Genomic DNA, 21,374 nt, shown 5'->3' on the forward strand with positions numbered 1-21,374 from the left:
TTAGCTCACCCTTCTCCTTCCCCTCCATGGGCCAGGCCATCCCCATGCCCAGCTTTCCCAAACCCCTTGCCCCGTATTTCTCCCCGTGATGCAGCTTAGCTCAGGCTGAGAGGAAGTCAGATGAAGGTAGTGAGCATCAGCATCTTCTCCCTGCTCAGGCTGAACACTAAGCAGCTGTGAGGACAGAGTCCTTTTCTGTGTCTCCACCTCTGTCCTCGCCCACCTGCTTCCCTCCTTCTGCTACAGACTTGGAGAGACACGCATACCCACACCCCATTCACCAGTGTTTTCAAGCCTCTGAGCCTTTGCCATGCTGTTCTCTTTGCCTTCATCACCCGCCCCCTCTGTTCTGCTGGGATCACCCCCACAGGTTTCTGGAGACCAGGTCGAAGTTACTGTGGTGCATTCCCTGAAGACCCCAGGGTCAGGGGCCAAGCACTGGGAGCTGCTCAGCACACACGCTTCTGCTACTGGGCTTCTCACTCCACGTGGGACGACCCCTCCCCCGGGCCTGCTAGACTGAGCTGGGGTGGGGAAGGGGCCTTTCCCACAGGTCTTCCCCTGGAGGCCAGCACACAGCAGGTGTCAGCAGCTGGGAGTGCCCTCCCCCTTTTGTTGAGGAAATGAATGAACAAGTGGGAAAGATGGCAGCAGGGCAGAAACAGAGACAGAAGTGTGGCAGAGACTGGTGACCAGAAGTGGTGGGTGAGTCACCGAGGGACAGAGAGGGCTCAGCCATGGCTACTGGGGGTCAGGCAGAAGCTGTGGCTATGGCCTCTCCCCAAAGGGTCCAGGGTTGTGTTGTTGATGGACCATACAGCACCCCCTCCTCACGATCCAAGGGCAGGACCTCCTGAAGAGCAGGGATGTGTCAAGATGGGCAGGGCCACCAGTCACAGTGACCCCAAGACATACTTCCTGGGTTTCCCCATGTCCACACAACCCGGATCCTAATGGCATATGGGGCCCTCAGGTCCAGGACTCCCTGAGGCCCAGCCCCTCCCCACCGCACCGTCCCCTCACTCTCACACCCTGTATGTGAGGCATGGGGTGAATGCCCGGCTTCCCCGGGGACAGGTGGAGAAAGAAGCCAGACAAGGAGGCCCCCTCCAAGGAACACTCATGTTGGAGGAATGGCAGGGGGTGCAAAGGAGTTGTGGTGGGTCCTGAGGTTGGCATGAGGCTTAGGGGTGCTCTACTCTGCCCACGGTGCCACCAGCCCATCCACAGAGAGCGGGAGGCAGGGCCGCAGAGTTCGTGGTGCCCAGTGGTCACACCACACACATTTATGGGATGTCAGGGCCATGTGGCCCGGCAGCAATAGTCCGTGAGCCCACCTCCATGCCCAAGTCCTTGCTGCTCAGAGCAAGTGCCCGCCCAGCCCAGCCCCCGCAGTCAAGAACCCTGACCAGCAAGTCCATGCCAGGGGCTGAAAACAGGAAACCTGGAGCCTCTGATAACCCAGATGCATGTGTGTCTGTGAGAGACAGGACTGAGCCTCTGGAACACGTGGCCTGGAGACTGTGCGCTGGCAAATCTGGGAGTGTCTGGCACACCCCGCATGGTGACTTGGGCTTGTCAAAACAGGCACTGTAGCGTGGAGTGGCGTGTCTAAGCGTGTCTAGCTAGGAGCGTGTGTCTGACCTGTGGCATCGTGTCTGCCCGGGGGGGCTAAGGGCTTGTGGCTGGTCTCCCTGCACCTCAGGGAGGCGGCATGGGGTAGCCCGTGTCCCAGCGAGGCCACCACCTGAGCATCTGAGCGGGGGCAGCCCTGGGGGCGGCTGGCTCTCAGCAGGGCACAGAGAGCAGCGGCCTATCATCTGGGCACGTACTCCCTGGGCAGCCCGGCCCAGTTGTGGTCACGCAGGGCCTTGTCCACTGTCCGGATGTAGCCGTTGATCAAGTCCTTCATCTCTGGGGTGAAAGGCTCAGGGTCGTGCGGGCGCCGGCCGTGGCGCCGGAAGCTGCCTTCCTTGTTGTTCTCCACGCAGAGCAGCCGCTCCTCACTCACGGACACGTTGAGGAAGGCCACCATCTCCCGCAGCGTGGGCACCAGGCTGCGCCGCAGCTCCTCGTAGTGCACCACCAGCAGCCGCTTGCCGTACTTGAGCCAGTCCAGCACGTGCGAGGACCACCACGAGGCGTAGCTGTTGACGAAGTCCGGCCACTCTGCGGGGGAAAGAGGGGTTCCGTGTCTGGGCCCGGCCCGGAGGGCTGCTGGTCCCCCAGGATGCCCAGGGAAGCTGCCGGGATTTCCCATCTGCCCACTGCCCAGGGCCAACCTGCCTCAGCCCCTGCTGAGGAAGGTGACTCAGTGTGAACAAGGGTTAATATCAGGTTGCGCTCTGAGGAGTCCTAAGCCGGGAAGACCTGACCTTGAGTCTGCCTGCCTCCCAGCAAACACATCGAGTTAAAACAAATGTGAACTGCAGGGACCATGCATTGGCGCGCACGAGTGCGTTCTCTCTCTCTCTCTCTCTCTCTCTCTCTCTCTCTCTCTCTCTCTCTCTCTCTCTCTCTCTCTCTCTCTCGTTTCTTGACCTTAGCGACTGCACCTGGCCAGGGAGAGCTGGGCTGCACACGGTGCATGTCAGCAGCATTGAAGACAGGTGGGAATCGAGGCGCCTCCTTCCTTCACCTGGATCTTGTCTCTGGCAACTATGCACACCTGAAGTGGGGGGCAGCGTGTGTGGGGCAGTTGCTGGGCCTCCCGGTGAGAGGAAGATGCTGTGCTTGCGGGCTTCCTCTCTTGGCCCCCCTGTGACTCTAGGGCAGTGGTTCTCAACCTTCCTAATGCCGCGACCCTTTAATACAGTTCCTTATGTTGTGGTGACCCCCAACCATAAAATCATTTTCGTTGTTACTTCATAACTGTAATTTTGCTACTGTTATGAATCATAATGTAAATATCTGTGTTTTCCGATGGTCTTAGGCAACTCTGCTAGCAGTTCTCAACTTGTGGGTCGTGACCCACAGGTTGTAGAGCCTAAGACCATCGGAAAACACAGATATTTACATTATGATTCACCTAGACTCTAGGTGAAGGGTGATGGGGAAAGGGCAAGGGAGACACATGCCAGCCCCAGCTGACCCAGAGCCACGCAGGGACAGACGCACAGCCTGCCTGGCCTACAGCCCTGCATCTCATCATGCCCCACCCTGCTGAAGGCAGCTTTAATTTGGAGGAACACACTTGGTTTTGTATTACTCACCTCTGCCATTCGCTGCCTAAAGCTGACTGCGTGCCTTGAGGGCAGAGATCCTGACCCCTTTCCCTGCCCCCCTCATCCCCCGCGGCCTTGCCCAGTGCCTGGCACACAGTATACTTCAGTAAGCATGTCGGCAGGCTGACTGTGAATAACGTTGCAGTGAGGCCCCGCCCCTAGGCCCCTCTCTACCTTTGCTCTTCCAGTTGCGGTCAGCTGCGTAGCCCAGGTGCCCGGCGCACTTCCTGTTGAACTCGGCCACCAGGGACCTGTATGGGTTCCGGATCAGCAGGATGGCTGAGTCGAACATCTCGATCTCCCTCCTGCCACTCTCGTGGGTCTTCACACAGATGGTGCGCCGGCTCCGCCAGTGGTCCTTCTCGCCCTTGAACCCTGCCCGGAGGATGGGAGGGGGAAAGAGAGGGCCGCTTTGGAGGAAAGCATTGTGGGACCCACACTGCCAGGCGGCAGACAGATCCTAATGCTCACCTCCATGCTTGAGGGAAGGCTGGCAATAGGGGCCAAGCAGAGGGCACTGGGAGGGCCTATGACGGTTGACTGGAGCAGCCTCTATAGGACTGACCCTGCCCAAGCCAGCAGGAGATGACTAAGAGTTAGGAGAGATGGCATCTGCTAGACAAAGGAGATAAGGCACCTCCTGCAGATCCCCAGGAGTCAAAATCAGAGGGCTTGCTCATGCCCTGTCTCTAAACACTGGAGACGCACACATTTGGGTATTTTCTTGGCAATTTCACATGAACATCACAAATACCCCTGTGAGTCAACTGTAGCTGCACGCATAACTGGATGATGTGACTGAGGTTCAGAGTGGGTGTGTGACTTACCCAGGAACACACAGCACCATGACAACAGAGCCAGGGCTCTCTCCACGTGGCTGTGTGTGTCCTCAAGAAGCCCCCCACTTCCACCCAGCTCCCCACAGCAGGAGCAGGATCCCCGTCAGTACACTCAAGGGCTGTGAGCAGCTGTTGCCCCTCCCTCTGACCTCACGCCGTGGTCCTGTAACAGGGCCCCAGCCTTTTGTCTATGGAGAGTCTGTACCTGGGACCCCATGGCCAAGGCCTCATCCACAGTGGTTGAGTCTGGCCCTGCAGAACCCAGGGCCCAGTTTCTGTGAACAGAGTCCTGCTCCCCTGGAACAATCTCTCTGGGCTGGGGGCCTGCCTTCTTCCTAGGTCCCTTGGCCCAGTCATGGGCGTTTGAGCCGGAATCACTTCTGGCTGAGAAGGTCACTCTCTACCCGCCTACACAAAGAGTCACATTTCTATCAACACTATTGTGTGCTCATGCTGAGTCCAACTTTATGTCAGGGATCAAGACTCAGACCCTGTCCTTACGCTTAGTAGGGAAATAGCCCAAGCATACTACAGAGACTACAGGCTATGGGAACGAAGATTAGCAGGGACTAGTTAGGAGGTCCAGTGGGATGTCATAGGAAAATGTCCTCTGAATCTTGTTTCCCAACCACATCCCAGCGTAGCTCTGGCAGCCAGCTCTGGGGACATTCTCGTAGATGTGCATGAGCTTACCTTGGGCTCTTTGAAACATAAATAAGCCTTCACCCCTTTCATGATTGGCTGGGAAGCATCTGTATTTGCAAGTTGCTTTTGAATCTGGAATTCTGGGTTCCCCATGAATTGAAGCTCCCCACATTCAAACTCATCTCTTTCATGGGCCAAACACTGCAAGTTTTGCTTTGATTCATTCTGTCAAGCAGCTGGGCATTCCCGGGAAAGCAGGAGTCCAGCTCTGGGCTGGGTAAATCTGAGATGCAGCCTTTGACGCTCGGGACCCAGGGTGCCTTTCGTACTGCCTCTGCCTATGCCAACAGTGGCCACTTTTCCTTACAACTCAACCACGTTCACCCAGGACAGAGTTGGTATTTTGGCTTTGAGCTGCCTTGGGAATTTCCCATCTGCACATGTCATTGCTCTGCGAGTGCTCTGAGGCAGTGGCTACATCTAACTGGTCCGGTAAGGCTCCAAGATGTCCGGGTATCCCTAAAACCATGCTAAGACAGTCACGCAACACTTATATGTGGCTGTTCAAACCACTGGGCCACTTAGCCACTTGTGGACCCAAAGAGCTAGCTGTCAGAGACAGGTGAAAGCCTTCTAGATGAATGAGGCAGGTTACTGCAGCCTGTACACCAAGCATGTTAAACTGGAGGCCCAAGGGCCACATGCCTCATTTATTTGGCCTGTGTTAGCCTTTGAGTTTGACATGCTTGCTGTACACAGTGGGTGGTTCCCAGGGGACTAGACCAGATTGGGCAGGACCAAGTGCTTCACCTGACCTCTCACTGTAGGTACCCATAACCAAGGCTCCCAAGGGCTAAAGGTTATATGAACAACCTTGGCTTTGTCCCAACCAGACGGAGGTTGCTGTGGGTGATTCCAGAACCCACTGCCAAGCTCACAAGTTTCCGTTTTCTCTAGAATGCTACTCTAGCACCCTCTTTTCCTGCACTAAACTCTAGTGATGAAACTTAGTTGTTGTGACACTTGACAACAGAGAGATGTACTTCACACACTGAGATGCCACTGGACTTACCCAAGATTCTTGGTTCTGAAACAGCGCAGACTTAAGCCATTTAAGTTCACTTACCCAGCCTAATAAGGCCCCTTATCTCTGCAATATTTTAAAGCATAAAAGTCTTGAAGATTTTAAGACCTATTTTTAAAACAGAGCACTGTGAGCCTCGCCGGAGTGGCTCAGTTGGTTGAGTTTCGTCCAGTGCACTGAAAAGGCTGCCGGCTGATTCCCAGCCAGGGCACACATCTGGGTTATGGTGTGTGTGGAGGACAACTCACCGATGCTTCTCTCTCACACGGTTATTTCTCTCTCACTCTCTTTCCTTTCCTCTATCTCTAACCATGTCCTCAGGTGAGGGGGAAAAAAAAAAAAAGGCGTTTTGATAAGCTACCCCTTGCCTAAAAAGAAAAAAGGAGTTAGCAGATACTGTCTCACTTAATTATTCAGGGTTCTGAAAAGTAAGGAAAATCCAGGAAAGGTTTCTAGAGCGGGAATCCAAGCTACTAGGCTTTCCCTTTGAACCCAGAGCAGAGCCATGAGCTGTCACTCACAGTGTGGCCCGAGGCTGGCCTGCATCCGCACGGGAGCCTGCCAGAAACGGCAGTTCCCAAGCTCAGACCAGGTCAACCGAACCAGACTCGGAGGCACGGCCCGGGAACCTGGTGCATTTACCAAGCCCTTGGGGAGGTTCTGACACACACGCGTGGGAGAAGCACTGCTGCCCACTCCCAGAAGATGGCCCGGCCACAGGAGCCGCCTCCCCGCTCTCTGCCTTTGCTCACCTTTGTTGTAGAGAGTTCCGTCAAAGTAGTAGCTCCCGGTATAGAAGCCGGTGGCATGCTCGATGAGGTGCCGTGCCCAGGTGTTCCCGGCGCCTGGGAAGCTGGACAAAGCCACGAACACTTTGGACTTGGTGGGCAGGAACCTCCTGTCGGTGCACCGAGTGTCTGAAAGCCAGATGTCATCTCAGGGTCACTCACCCCCGTGGTGATTCAGACTCACCGCCGGACTCCCCTAGATAGAAACTGCTGGCCCGAGACTCCCGCTTAATACAGGTGTGAATGGAGGGGAGGGGTTCGCCACCTGCACGTGGCTGGCCAGAGACGGCCCCAGGGACCACGAGGCCCCAGAGCCCAAGCAAGAATGTGGTGCAAATTGGCACCCGTGGACCCACAGCCCCTGCTTTGTGTCCATGGCCACAGCCAAGCCGTAGCTGCTGGCACAGCACAGGTAACCCCAGGGGAGGTGGCTGGGGTCATAACTGGGTGGACCAATGCCACACCCTGAGGTACAGCCAACAACAAACTTGCTGGACTAATTTTAGGCAAGCGACCTCTCTGAGCCTCCTCTTCCTCCCCCCCCCACCCCCCCCACAAAAAACAAAACAAAACAAAACACACACACACAAAAAAACCCAACACACACAGGGCTGCCTGAAATCTTCAGAGGGAAGCCCCAAAGCCCTGGGCTGTCCTGGGTCACAGCAGGCTCCGTAAGGGGGCTCATCCCTCCCTCTCTGCTCTTCCTGCACCAGCTCCTAGGGTCAGCCAGACAGACCGGACGCTACCCACCTACAACCCAGGAACCTTACTGGATCCCAGGTCCTGGGCTGCCTCAGGAGGCCTCTGAGGCCCTTGTGGCCCTGGGCTCCCGTGCCACCCGGTGCCGCCCCCTTGCCATTGCTGTCTCTCTGGACCCTGCCTCTCTGCTCTTCCTTTCTTCCTCAAACTACCTCCCTCCCCAGAGAGATTCAGATTAAGGCCAGTGCTTTGCAAACCGAGCCCTGCATCCTGGTGCGGCCTCCAGAGATGGCGAAGGCCTCCTCCATCCATTATCCCAAGATGAGACCATCCACAACGACCCCGGGGCTTTTACACAGATGCCCTTCCTACCCCAGGACTGCACACTCCACCACGGCCAGCATTTCCAAACCCCCAGCCCACATGCCACCAGCTGAGGCAGGCACGGGAGGAGGACCCTTCAGACCCTGCCCCCCTCTGGGGTGGGGCTCACCTTGCACGGGCGTCTGGTAGACCTCACAGTACTCCGCCAGCTTCTGTGCCTCAGGCTCCAGGCCACACAGTGAGCTGTCCACGGGATCCCGCAGGTTGAACTGGGAGGTGGGGTAAGCACAGTAGCACTCCCAGCCTCTGAGGATGGCCAAGGGGAACTCCTGCCAGACAAGCAGAGGAAGAGAAGCATCGCGGTGAAGGCAAAGGCCACGCCTCCCGCAGCTGCAGGATGAACACGTGGACCCACTGCCGGCTGCAGAGGAGCAACAGGGATGTCTGTCCGTCCTTCTAGTGCCGGGTTTGGTGCCCAAGCCCAGGGAGACCAACTCCATGAGATGTGACTCCTGCCCTCCAGCAGCTCACAGCCGGACGGCGACAATCCAGCAGGCACAGCGCAGTGAGAGAGGTGCTGAGGCAGGTGAGTCAGGTGTGCGAGGAGGGAGCAGAGCCTGGATCTGGGCTCCCGAGACATCCAGGAGGCAGTCAGGAGCACCGGGGTGGGAACAGGTGCTCCAGACAGTGGCATCCATGGGAGAAAATGTGTGTGGGGGTCAGGACGGGACAGAGCAGCCCACACAGGGCTGTTAGGGCTCAACGTGTCACAGGTTTAACTAACAAACTGGGAGCTCCGAGTGACACCTGAAATTCCCACTGGCTCTGCCTGGAGAGCCCCAATCCAAACCTATGCCTGAAGCCCACTGCTGGGTGTTCAGGACCAAGGACAGATGCCCCCACACCCACCTCTCCAAGACAGGAGGGGTGGGCAAGAGTAGACTTGGATCCACGAGGTGCTGAGCCCCAGAGGGCTTCCTGAGGACAGAAGAGCCCTGCTAGGGTTCAGCTCGGGGCGGACTCTTGTATGGTTTGTTGTTCCCCAAGGGGCTACACTGGACAATGAAGAGCTGGGCCCTGGCATCCGGAAGCCTGGACGTGAATTCGGGTACACGGGCTGGGTAACCTCAGGCAAGGTGCCGAACTTCTATGAATTTTACACTGAACAAAAGTAATAAAATCCACCATTCACGGTTATGATGGGGACTAGATGAGAAGGGGCCTAGCTGCCCAGCACTGGGCCCGGCCCAGGCTCGGTTCACAGAGGAGTGGGCTGTCCTCTGTCCCCTAACCCTCCGGCATCAGCCAGGGCTCACCCAACACTTCCTTCCCCCACCGCTCTCACAGGTGGTTTGGAGCACCTACTAGGTACCTGGCACTGCATAGGCCTCACAGCACCATTTCATCTCTGCCCGTCCTTGCATCTTGCATGCAGGAGGCTCGAGCCCCCCGGGGTGTGGAGACGGGAGAGGAGTCTGGGAGTGTGAGCGGGAGGGAGGCTGTGGGCGGAGAAAACTTCTCATTGTTGGGAGAAGCGCTGCATAAACCTTTTTTTTTTTTTTGCCCACGGAGAAATCTCATAAATAAGTAAATAAAAGGGAATCAATAGCGTCTTCTGAGCACGGCTTGGCAAAGCTAAGGATCTCAGAGAAAACAATAGAGGTGGTGTCCCACCAGCCAAGGGAGGGCGGCACAGAGCCTGGAGGAGAGGAGAGGGTGCAGGGGCGAGGGGGCAGGGGAGAGGATGTGTGTGGGAGTCAGAAGGGGAGAGGGTGCAGGGGCGAGGGGAAGAGATGCTGTCTGAAGCTGCCTGCATGCAGGGCTGTTGTTCCAGGCACAGACTGAGTTCTCCACTAGATGCCCAGCCTCTCTGAAAGCCCCTCCGCCTCCCTCATCCTTCTTCAAGGCTGAGGGGCAGCTTTGCCTCTGCCAGGACTTTTACCAGGACCTAGGCTCACGTCTCTCAGAGCTGAGCTGTCACGTAGGACAGGTAGGGACACATGTACCCTTACCCCCCCCCCCCCCCACACACACACACACCATCTCACTAAACGTGCTGATTCTAGAGCTCAGAGCTCCCTTTTGCATTGGAAAAACTCATAAACACTCTGGGACCACAAGTAAGTCACCTCCCTTAGTCTCTCCGCCTGTAAAATGGACATGTTCCATGAATGGGCCTGCCTGGAAGAGCCGGAGGATCTCTTTTCTCTCTGGGCCCCTCACTAGCTCCCCCTGGCCCCACCCCGAGGGCAGTGAGCCTAGGACAGCTATCCCCAAGGCTTTCCTGGGAGAGGCGTGAAATGGGGCTGGCGGATAAGAGTGGTATCCAGGAACTTTTATGTCAGAGGGAGGAAGTGCCCAGAGCAGAGAAAGCACCATGTTTATCATCCAAAAGACCAGAGCCACAATTCTGTACCTGTGTGACCCTGGGCGAGTGCCTGCCCTTTCTGAATCTTGGTTTTCTCATTGGTAACCTGTGGATAATGACACCCAGCTCATAGATGGGTGGAGAATGAAGGGAGGACCATGAGAAGGACCCAGCCCAGGGCCCAGCACGTAGTAAGTGCTCCCCTATTCTCTCTCCAGGCCTCTAATTGAACTAGAGGTGGCCCCAGGCCACCTGCCTCTTAGAGCACCAGGAGTTTGTTTCCTAAAGGTCCCCACTTTGGCTCCCCCTCCAAGGCCTGGAAAGCTCAGGACCAAGGGAAGGCCAGAAGCCCTGCCAGAGCCTGTGGTCCTTCGGTCTTGGTCAGGCACATGCAGAAGACGATTGCTGTGAAGACTCAGCGGCCACAATGGGGCCCTCACTTTGGAACCAGCCATGCCCCGAACCACAGCTGTCCCCAATGCCAGCTGCGGTGGCAATCCAGCACCGACAGCCAGGGCTACTGTCCCGGTGCAGGACCAAGGTGACAGGACATGGGAGTGAGTGGACAAAGGCTGACAAACCCCATCAGCATGTCCAGCCAAATGCTGCGGACTCCTGGGCTTCTATTGCACAGAAAGCAAAATCTGTGTCTGTCCGGCCCCTCCATTAGAAAACCCCTGGCTTTCTGCTGCCGTGAATTAGTGAAAAGCCATCACAGGAATTGTGACTCCAGCTCCCACCATCACCATCCATCCCCTCCCACAAACCTCCCCTCCTGCCTCCTCCCAGATCAGCACCTTCACCACAGCTCTGGGGGCTCACGGCAGCGATGGAGTGAGCACGCAGCCACCTGGCTGTGTCCCCGTCTGCTCACACTGGCTGTTACGGGTGGAACTGTGTCCACTAAACTTCACACGTTGAAATCGTAACCCTCTACCTCGGAATGTGACTGCTTTTGGAGGTAGGGTCTTTAAAGAGGTAATTATGTTTAAATGGGGCCATGAGGGTGGGCCCCTATCCAGTCTGACTGGTGTGGTTATTAGAAGTGATTAGAACACACACACACACACCAAAGGAAGGCCCTGTGAAGACAAAGGGCCATGTGCAGTCTAGGGACAGAAGAAGCCAACACCTGGATCTCAGCCCTCTGGCCTCCAGAGCGGCAAGGAAACAAATCTCTGTTGTTGAAGCCCCCATCCATCTGCAGCACTTGCTACAGTGGCCCTGGGAGGCGAATACACCAGCTTTCCCACAGTCCTTGGCCAGTGTAGTCACATACCCACCTCAGGGCCTTTGCACTTGCTGTTCTCTCTGCCTAGAATGTTCCTCCCCCAGACACCCACGTGGCTTTCTCCCTTACTTTCTTCAACCTGCCTTCTCCCGAGGCCTTCTCTGGCTTGCCCACTTCAAGTCACCTCATCCTCTCACCTCCCTATCCCCCTGCTGCTGGGCCTTCTAATTTGGCTTCACTGGGGTAGAACAGCGATGAGATCCTCGGACCCTAAGGGTGCCCTCAGCAGACTTGATGCATTAGTATCAAGACCAGCATCTCCCTCACAACCCGTTTCCTCCACCCCTTTCCAATCAGCCAACCCTCCCTCACAGCAACCGCTGCTGATTTCTACCCACAGAGATTCATTTTGCCTAGACTATAAATGGAGCCATCCAATGCCTATTTTTGGAGTGTCTGCTTTCTTTCATTCAGAAATGTATTTGTTAGACCCACCCATGTTGTTTTATCTGTTAATAGACTGTTCCTTCTTATCCCTGTTATTCTGTGTGTGAATGCACCAATCTGTTGATTCATCCACTTGAAGGACACACAGGCTGTTTCTGGTCTCTACCTGTTACAGATAAAGTTGCTATGAACATTTGTGTACAAGGCTTTCAGCCAATAAATATTTTCCTTTCTTGTGCATTAACACTGAAGATTCCGGCTTCATTTTCCTCCACGTAGCTTGTCAGCATTCAACATCTGCTCCGTTTTACTTGCTGACCTGCTTATCATTTGCTTCCTTCCCCGAGGGTGTGAGCAGGGATTTGTGTGTGTGTGTGTGTGTGAGCTTTGCTGCATTCTCTCTAGAACATGGTGGGTGCTTAATGACTGTTTGATGGACAAGCCAATGAACAAATGAAGAAATGAATGTCCTTTACAGTCCCAACTCCCCTCCCAGATTAATGGCAATGAACTTGGGCATGGGATTTTTGTTGGTCATTTCACCCTGGGCATGAGGGAGGAGAAAAAAGCTGGCGCATCTAAGCAACACCCGCCCCGAACGCCAGGGACCCCAGGGGGCTGGATCTCCTGGGATTACTGTTCAGAGAAAATTTCAGCAACATGGTAGCTCTGCTCAGGGCGCAGGCGCTGTCTCCCTCCCTGGCTGTATTGCTGCTGCCCACGGTGATGCCTCCTAGTCCTGTATCCCCAGGCTGGGGCAGGCTGACCCCACCAGTGACCCGAACCTTTTTGCTTCCTTGAGTGGATTAAATTGTCAGGTTTCCGGGTGTTTGCAGAACATGGGAGAGCTGCAGACAGTAATGTGGTTTTATTTACTACATAACCACTTCAGCGACATCACTGGATTCTGAAAACACAGAACAATTTTCAGCCCCTTGGGGGTTTCTAGGACATGATTTCCATAAAAATTAAATATTGGAGAATCTTATCTCTCTGCCACCTTCTCCACTCCTCCCACCCCTACAGAGAGAGAGAGAGAGAGAGAGAAGGAGAGAGAGAGAGAGAGCAAGAGAGAGAGAGAGAACACGAAGAGACAAAGGAGAAGATGATTAGAGAAAGCAAGGCAGAAAAAGAAAGCACAAACACAGACGTGGGATCATGAGGAGGAGTTGAAGAGGGAGCCACTGAGCCTGGCTGGAGGGCGGGTGGATATGCATCCTACTCCGGACCCCTCACCTCCAGCCCCAGCCTCGGTGTCAGCTTGGAGCCAGGTCAAGACACAGCCAGGGCTGGGCTCTCTGGGTCATGGAGATCCACATGGCATGGTCATGGCCAAGGGGTCAAGGAGTGGACATTCCAACAGGCAAGAAAGACACCTCTAACAAACTGGTTCGGCTGGGTCTCATCTCCTCCATCATCATTCCTCTTTGAGCACCTTGCTTGGGATCTCCGTGGTTATATAGAATTACAGAAATCTCACAGATGAGTGCTTCAAGTTTCTGAAGGGGAAACTGAGGCTTGGAGACAGGGAGCGAGCAGCCCAAGACGTCAGACCATCAGGGTGAGCGAAAGAGAAGCCAGATTCCTGGAGTCCAGTCCAGGGCTTTGCCACACCCACACTCAACTTGGAGGCAAACACATGAATGCATGGATTTTTTTAATTTTTTTTTTTTTTTTAATGAAACCTGCAAACTAGCACAGAGCTTAGTCAGCTCTGACCAGTCTTTCCCTCCAGGGCAGTTCCCTTTGCTCCAGAGGCAAGTCTGGGTACAAAAAGGAAATGCAGACAGCCACAAACATGGCTGCAGATATGGGGGAGGAGGCCAACTTTTGCTTTTGGTGCTTTCGGGAAAATGCCAAGTTGAATGCAGACCCGTCAGCTGATACTGTGATTGAGAGCCTGTTTGCTCCGGCCCGGTGCCCATGGGGTCTGCCTCCAGGGGTGGGCTGGGAGAGGTGTGTGTGGTTTGGAGAGGCAGCTACAGGGAGGTGGAGCCAGACCAAGGCTTGGTGTCAGGTGCGCAGTGTCCACAAGCTAGTGAGCATCTGTGATCCTGGGTTTTCTCAGCTCTATGAAAGGGGCATAGCTTGGTGATTATAGGCTTGGGAGTCAGCAGGCGTGAGATTAGGTTAAGATGGACTGAGGCTTGATTTCCGCACCTGTAAGGGGGCGTTGAGGATGGAAGGAAATGCTCGTGAGGTGCCTGTCAGAGAGGAGACACCCAGCTGCTTGGATGGCCCGAGTCCAGGGGAGGCTGAAGGAGTGGGTGGGGGCAGGGCTTCTCCATGCGGAGAGCTGACGCACAGCCCCCGCCTGTGTCCAGCCTCAGAAGTGCTGCTTCGGGATTGGTTGGGGCAAATGTCAGTGTTTCCGGGGGCCTCTGGGCGTCCCCTTGGGCAGTGGCTCTCTGCAGACCCTGGGCCCCCAGACAGTACACACACTCCCCCGCTCCATGCGACACCCTCCCTGTCAAAGCCAAACACATGCCACTGGAAAGAAGGTCCATTTAACCCTGGTGGCTCAGAACCACCACACCCTGGGGGCCCCAGGTGCCCAGGTTTCCACTGACAAGGAGAGGACCAGCCGCTTGTCTTAGGCAGTTCCTCAAATACCCCACGCGCAGCAAAGGAACCATGGAAGCCGAATAGTAGCTTTTATCGTGTTATCTTTGATCATCATCCCATTGTCTGGAATACTTGCTATGCAAGAGACACCCAAACCACAGCAAAGCCACCGAGTCCTCCGCGCAGTCTGGCAAGGCATTGCCGCCGTCGCCGACCCCGGTCAGCACAGGAGGACACTCAGGCTCAGGGCTCTGTGACTGGCCAGGACCACAAAGCGAGAAAGGGGCCGAGCAGGGCTGTACCCAGGTCACGACGCCTCTAAAGCTCCCTCCTTCCATTTTTAGAAGGATACATACTAGGTGTACCGGTTAATACTGGGGATTTTTTTTCAGTAGATGGAGTTACACATATGTTGATATATATGCGATTTGATATGCATGCTAATTTGTTGTATTGACAACAAGCTTCAAAACTTCCTATGTCAAACTTGCTGAAGGTGTTAACATCATAGATATTTTTACACTTAAAAATGTCGAATTTTGTGCCAAAAAAAGAGCATTTGAGGGAAGTTTTAATTCATTACTTTATTTTGAAGAAAAGTGCTGCTGAATACTTCAGGAAGCTTATGGTGAACATACTCCACCCCAAGATACTAGTGAATGCTGGTTTAAATGCTTTAAAAGTGATGATTTCGGTGTGAAAGACAAAGAATGTCCAGGTCAACCGCAGAAGTTTGAAGACCAACAATTACAAGCATTATTGGATGAAGATGCTTGTCAAACTCAAACCACTTGCAGAAAGATTAAACATTGCTCAGCAAACAATTTCCAATTGTTTACAAGCAATGGGAAAGATTTTAAAGGACGGAAATAGGTGCTACATCAACTGAACAAAAGACAAATAGAAAACCGAAAAGTCATCAGTAAAATGTTGTTTCAACAGCACCAAAGAAAGACTTTTTTGCATCGAATTGTGACTGGTGATGAAAAGTTGATTTATTTTGAGAGTCCCAAATGCACAAAATCATGGGTTGATCCAGGTAAACCATCAACATCGACTACAAGGCCAAATCACTTCAGAAAGAAAACAATGCTCTGCATTTGGTTGGATCAGGAAGGTGTGGTGTATTATTAGCTTCTAAAACCAGGTGAAATCGTTAATACTGATCATTACCGACAACAAATAACCAATTTGAACCATGCTTTGATCGTAAAAACACCAGAATGTGTCAGAAGACACGGCAAAGTAATTTTGCTTCATAATAACCACGATCACACACTTCAAAACCAGTTAAAGACACGTGAAAAGATCTTGCCTGGGAAGTATTAACCCACCCGCTATATTCACCAGACCTTGCTCCTTCAGATTACCACTTGTTCTGATCAATGGCGCACTCACTTTCTGAGCAGCACTTCAAAACATACAAAGAAGTGGAAAATTGGGTCTCTGAATGGTTTGCCTCAAAACAAGCAAAGTTCTATTGGGACGGTATCCACAAATTACCTGAAAGATGGGGGAAATGTGTATCTAGCCATGGACATTACTTTGAATAAAGCACTTTTGATGTTTCTCTTGAAATTATCGTGTTTTCTTTGATTACAAAATCCGCATTATTCACCAATACATCTAGTATATACCTCCCAAAGGTGTATATATATATATACACTTCAGAAGGATCAGAAGGATATATATATATATATATATATATATATATATACACACACACACACTTTAAAAGGATATATATATATATATATATATATATATATATATATTGTATATATATACACAAAAGTGTGCAAAATGTTATTAGCTGTTTCCTCTGGTATGATAAAGTGACAAGTGAGTTTTAATTTTATGTCTGCATTTCCAAAAATTTCTAAAATTTTCTTATAAAAAGCCTGTGCAACCTCCCCCTCAAAGAAAACAGTAGGTGTTCTTCAGAGACATCCACCATCACAACACCAGGTTTACTACAGAACTTTCATAGGAAATCCAAAGCCACTCCTCTCAGTCACCTATTGAAATGACTCTACAGCATTTTGGCAAAGAAAAAAATTCTTAATATCCAGGTAGAAATTCACAAAACCCAGACACTGACAGACCCAGCCTTGGCAGAGCGTGAAATTGCGTGCCCCATGGAGGCAGCAAGTCCACCGGCACAGACCGCGTCTACTGGGGTCCACGTGGACTGAGGCGGCGCGGCCGCCCAGCAGCCTCCACAGTAACGTGTGCTTTTCCATTTCACAGGCGGATGGGTAAGCGCTGCCATTAAACGGCCAAATGAAAAAAACCTAGAAGAATGTCAATGGGAAAACACCCAGGGGGCTAATATTCTCTATAAGGACGCATGCACCAAAAGAGGCTGAAAGAGGACAAGAAGGAAGGGGAGCTCCTCTCTCCCCCCTCCATCCCGTCCCTCTGGTTGCTTTCTCAGTAGAACCAGCAGCAGTGGCCGGCAGATAACACCTCAGATCACTAGGCATAATGCTGGGGAAGCTTTACACGTTAGTAACCTATTTACAGATGCTGTCAGATTTCGCTCACCAGCCCACAGTGGTAACCCTCGCTACCACAAATGGTCTATCTGTTTGAACACAAATATCAGGCTTCGAAATTAATCACCCCCAGATCTGAACTGGTAGAAAGGCAAATATCTCTGCTTTCTCCCTCCCCCTCCTCCTCACCTCTGTCCAAAGGAAGGAGCTGATAGGATCTTGAGTGCTGAAAATGAGCAGGCTTCCTCCCATCTCCAAAACGACCACAGAAAATTAGACAGGATCGTTGTACTGTGTTTAAAAACACATTACATCGGTCCGGTCTCTCTTGCTGGCAGACAGTCAGATCATTAAGATGCTGCGATTCCCCCCAAATGTTCTCCTCCCCGTCAAACTACACTCTTGGAGCTCCCCAAGTTCATTGTAGCTAACTAGCAAAAAAACAATAGAGATTTCGATTTGGGGCTACAAACAGACCCCAGATGGTGCTCAAAATTGGGGTGCTGCAAGGAGGGCTCCCCTCTTTTCCTGTATCCAAGCCCCAGCTCTCACATCTGCTGCTGGGCCCCACAGCCCAGGCAGCCTTAATTAAGCCCCTGGTCCCCTCCCCCAGGTTTAGCTCGGTCTCATTTCACATTCTGCTGTGAGCATTTCCCTTCATAAAAGTCTTTGAAGCCATTTTCAATGGCTGCATTATAGTCCACTGTATGGCTGTGGCTTAATGTGTAGCCATTCCCACACCATAGAACATCTGAGCTTGTCTTTCAGCCAAATCAGGATGAGATGGAACTGCCGCTGGGACATCCCTGCAGCCTCGGTACTACTGGCCTTGCTGGAGAGGAAGTGCTCGGCACTTCAGACAGGAAAGTACAGCCAGACTCCGAGCTCACCTCTCTCAGCCCCTCAGCATCCAGGACAGGAGAAGGGAAGCCATTCCTGCACACAGGTCGCTGGTCCCTGGGTCAGCTGAGCCTCCAACTGACCTCACATCCCCCACACATCAGCACCAGAGGCAGAATTTGCTTCCTCATCCTCACCAAATAGTCGGATGAGACAACTGTTCTCCAGGACTCAGACTCATGGGGAACGTGGGCCAAGCCTGGGCATTGCTGAGCCAACACGTTCAAGCAGTGGCTCTTGACGGGGCACGAAGAGACGATTTGTCCTGCAGGGGGCATGTGGCCTTGTTTGGGTTGTCACAACTGAGCGGGAAGGGGCCGTTGGCATGTTCTGAGTAAAGGGTAGCAAGGCTGCTAAATACCCTGCAATGCACAGACAGATGCTAAAACGAAGGTGACCTGACCTGAAGTGTCAGTGGTTGCAAGGCTGACGAGTGAAGGCAGAGTCCCTGCAAAACCCTGGCCAGGAAACTTCAGAGCTCGGAGCTGCCCAATGAGGAGGCAGGGCAGGGGGTGTGGGGGAGTCTGCTCCAGAAGTCCTGAGTCCAAGTGACACCAACACCCGTGAGGGAGAAGGGACGGACAGCTTGGGAACCAAAGGCTCACTCTGCTGGGTGAGTTTTCCTTGATGAGTAACCTCTGGGCCTCGCCCTGCCTAGAATCCCTAACTCCAGAGCCACCCACAGGCCATCTTCCATCTCAGCTTTGCTGAGGCATCTCCCGAGGTGTCTCTGAGGCGGGCTGCCTCCCAAAGGGATCCACAGAGGACGCCTCCACCCCCTCCAGAGCCCCGCCTACGGCTGTGAAGTGCCACGCTGGGCACAGCATCCTCTCCCTGCTCCACCACAGTGGCTCCCTCTTCTGCACCAAAAACATCTGGGCTTTGACGCAGGCATCAAGGGCCCATTGCAATTTGCCTCCACTCACCTTCCACACCACATCCTCTGGCTGCCCCCTTCCACAAGTGTGGATGAGAGGCCACTGGGTCAGTCACGCAGCCTTGGTGCTACTGGCCTCCGAGGCTCCCTCGCCCCCATCAGCGCTGCCTCACTCTGTCTCGTGTCCCATCTCAGCCCCTCCCCAAAGTGGACGAGACAGAGTGAGATCAGTGCTGAGACTCAAGAACTACCTCACGAGTGGTTCTCCCCCTCCCCCAAGCTCTGATGCGCTGCCCCGCCCCCCCCCCCCACGCCCCAGTTTGTATCCTGCCAAGACCTGCTTTCCACATGAACCCTGGAAATGACGACTGTTCCTCACAGCTGCAAACTTCTGAGCATGTAAACAATGGCCCCGGAGGAAACCCCCACCCTCCCGGGCCCATCCGACAATGCAGGGAGGCCAGGAAGAGAAGCAAGAGAAACAAGGGTTTCACCTCGAGAACCTGGGTGCCCTCTCCGCCCGTGCTGACCTGAACAGTTACCACCAGCACCCGCCAGAGCTGAGCCTGTGACGCACAAGGTGCTAACGTGAAAAGAGTGGGAGGGATCGGGAGCCGGCAGGTACCTTTGGCACAAGCTCCAACGCCAAACTGCATCAGCATGGATTTGTGCCAGCAGATGCGAAGAAAGGCTGAAAACAGAAGTTGGAGAGTGTGAAATCTTCAAGGTGTGTGCCTGAGATCACAAGGCGGAAACCCCTGGGCCCTCGTGGGCCGCCCCAAAGGAGGTGCCCCCGGAATCCTGGGGTGCCTACCTCGGAGGCTGCTTTGAAGTCATTGTCCCTAAGAGAAGAGCCACAGGGTGCCTGGTTTCCCTCTCACAAGGCGCTGGGGGACGGGGCGGGGGGGGGGGGGGGGGTGAAGTTAACATAACCTCAGCCGAGGGCACCATGGCCAAGTCTGCCTATGTGAATGGGACAGGTGGCCTAGGACCCAGCACCTCCTTGGAATTCTGTCTCCCAGATCTACCGCAACAAAACGCCCCGCCCACAAGGAGAGTCCCCGCAGCAGCCTTATTTGTAAAAGCAAAGGACTGGAAACAAGCTAAATGTGTAACAGCAGGAGGCTGGTTAAATAAATTATAGGACATCCTGTCAGGGAGGAAGAGGCAGGGGAAGCAGGCTCCTTGCCAATAGGAAGCGATCGTTACCAGTCCCACGCGGGGTGGCTGTGAGCGGCTCGTTACCACCTGTGGGCTTGTAAAGGAATCACATCTTGGAAAGAAACGACTGCTGGAAGAGACATAGACGCTTACTGGAAGAGACAGAGACGCTCTCTGACTGTGGACACAGGAAGTCAGGACCATGGCTGCCTCCGAGGAAGGACAGACGCTGGGTGGTGAGACACCGGGCGAGAGGAAGACTCTCCGGGCCGAGCACTTTGGTGTCTTTTAATTGTGTGACACACCACCTACTAAAAATCATTTAAAACACTGGGGACATGCAGCGGAGATGTCCGTTTCCTGCCACGTCCCCCTGTTTCTTCTCTTCCCCCCTGTTGCCTCCTTTCTGCACTCACCCACTGGGGCCCCTCCCCCCAATGTCTCACAAAGGGAGGAGCACAAAAGCGCAGGGGGTGGCGGGAGGGCGGGCTGTAATGCCAGTGGCTCCCTGCCTGTGTGCAGACCGGCTCTGGCTCTGCCGCAGCAGCAGCTGGGATCAGAGTACCTCCCTCAGGGAGCGCCAGGAGGGTGAGGCAGATAGATCATGGGTGGCGAGGTCCCCCGCACAGCACCCAGCACACAGGACACTGCCCCTAGGAGGCTGCCCTCAGCCTGGTCTGGCCCAGCTCAGCTCCCCTGATTCCAGTGGAGGCTCCTCGGGGACCGGCTGGGGCCTGCAGGTGTGCAGGCGGCCCTGGAGTGCGGCTTGCTTCCTTGTGAGCACACAAGCAGGTGTCCCTGCTGCCTCTGCCCCCGTCCCTGCTCCCACGAGGGGGAGAGGGGAGTTGAGATGCCCAGGCCAGATGTTTGCAAATCAACAAACTGCTCTTGGCGGGCTGCCTGTGTCTCGTGATTCCCTGAGGCCCTGAGAGCTTCCTCGGAGGAAGCTTTCGAAAATGCTGGACGTGCAGGAGCCTCTTCAAAGGCTGAGTGTGCACAAGAGGGAGGCGCACATGCAAGGCTTTGTCTCCACCAGCCTCCAGGGAGCATCGCAAGAGGGGGGAGGGCACGCAGCACAGGGAGGGCAGCTCCCAGGGAGCACGGGGCCCCCCTGGGAGGGCAGGCTCCTCCATGTCCAACCACAACTGCCTTCGAGGAGGCCCACTTCAAACCACCAGCAGGCCATGGAGCTACACAGCTCAAATCCTGGCTCCACCCACCCCCATCCCGCCCTCTTACTGGCTATGTGACCTCGGAAAGAATGCTCAGGCTCTCTCTGCTTCAGTTTCCTCACCTGCAAATACATAATCATAACAGCTATCCCACAGGGTTGCTATAGGATTAAATTGGTTAACACATCTGGGCTTGGAACAGTAAGTAGCTGGCATGAAATAAACAAGCAATGCATGTTAGCTACTGTTGATAATTACCACCATCGTCATCATCTTTATCATCATCACCATCATTATCATCATCATCGCCAAGGCCCCTCTCTCTTAGCCCCATTGTGTTGCACTGCCAGGTATCATGGTCTCGTCAAGGCTATTGAACCCCCACACAGAGGAGCAGCCCCAAACCCTAGCAGGCAGCCACTGAGGGCCATTTCCAGGGCTGCAGCATGCAGACCAATTTGGAGATTGCTGGACTTCAGCCCCGGATCGCAGTGCTCTTCAGACACCTTGCTGGTTCCACCAGCCTAGCTTCACAAAGCCCTCCCCCCC

At 54.0% G+C, this 21,374-nt stretch overlaps 1 protein-coding gene across 3 annotated transcripts in view; it reads right to left on the bottom strand.

Annotated features, from left to right (window-relative positions):
* Window positions 1-1,103: 1,103 nt before the first annotated feature.
* Window positions 1,104-21,374, bottom strand: part of WSCD1 (WSC domain containing 1) — a 43,948-nt gene continuing 23,677 nt past the window's right edge. For all 3 annotated transcript variants that reach the window (XM_084863173.1, XM_084863172.1, XM_084863174.1), the window contains exons 6-9: window positions 7,776-7,935; window positions 6,545-6,709; window positions 3,399-3,599; window positions 1,104-2,169 (exon numbers count right to left, since the gene is read on the bottom strand). In XM_084863173.1, coding sequence (XP_084719299.1) covers window positions 1,817-2,169; window positions 3,399-3,599; window positions 6,545-6,709; window positions 7,776-7,935 — 879 coding nt within the window. In that variant the 3' untranslated portion in view covers window positions 1,104-1,816. The remainder of the gene's footprint in view (window positions 2,170-3,398; window positions 3,600-6,544; window positions 6,710-7,775; window positions 7,936-21,374) is intronic.

This window comes from Pipistrellus hanaki (assembly GCF_964339955.1).
Source record: "Pipistrellus hanaki genome assembly, chromosome: 16".
In the NCBI taxonomy this organism is placed as follows: domain Eukaryota; kingdom Metazoa; phylum Chordata; class Mammalia; order Chiroptera; family Vespertilionidae; genus Pipistrellus; species Pipistrellus hanaki.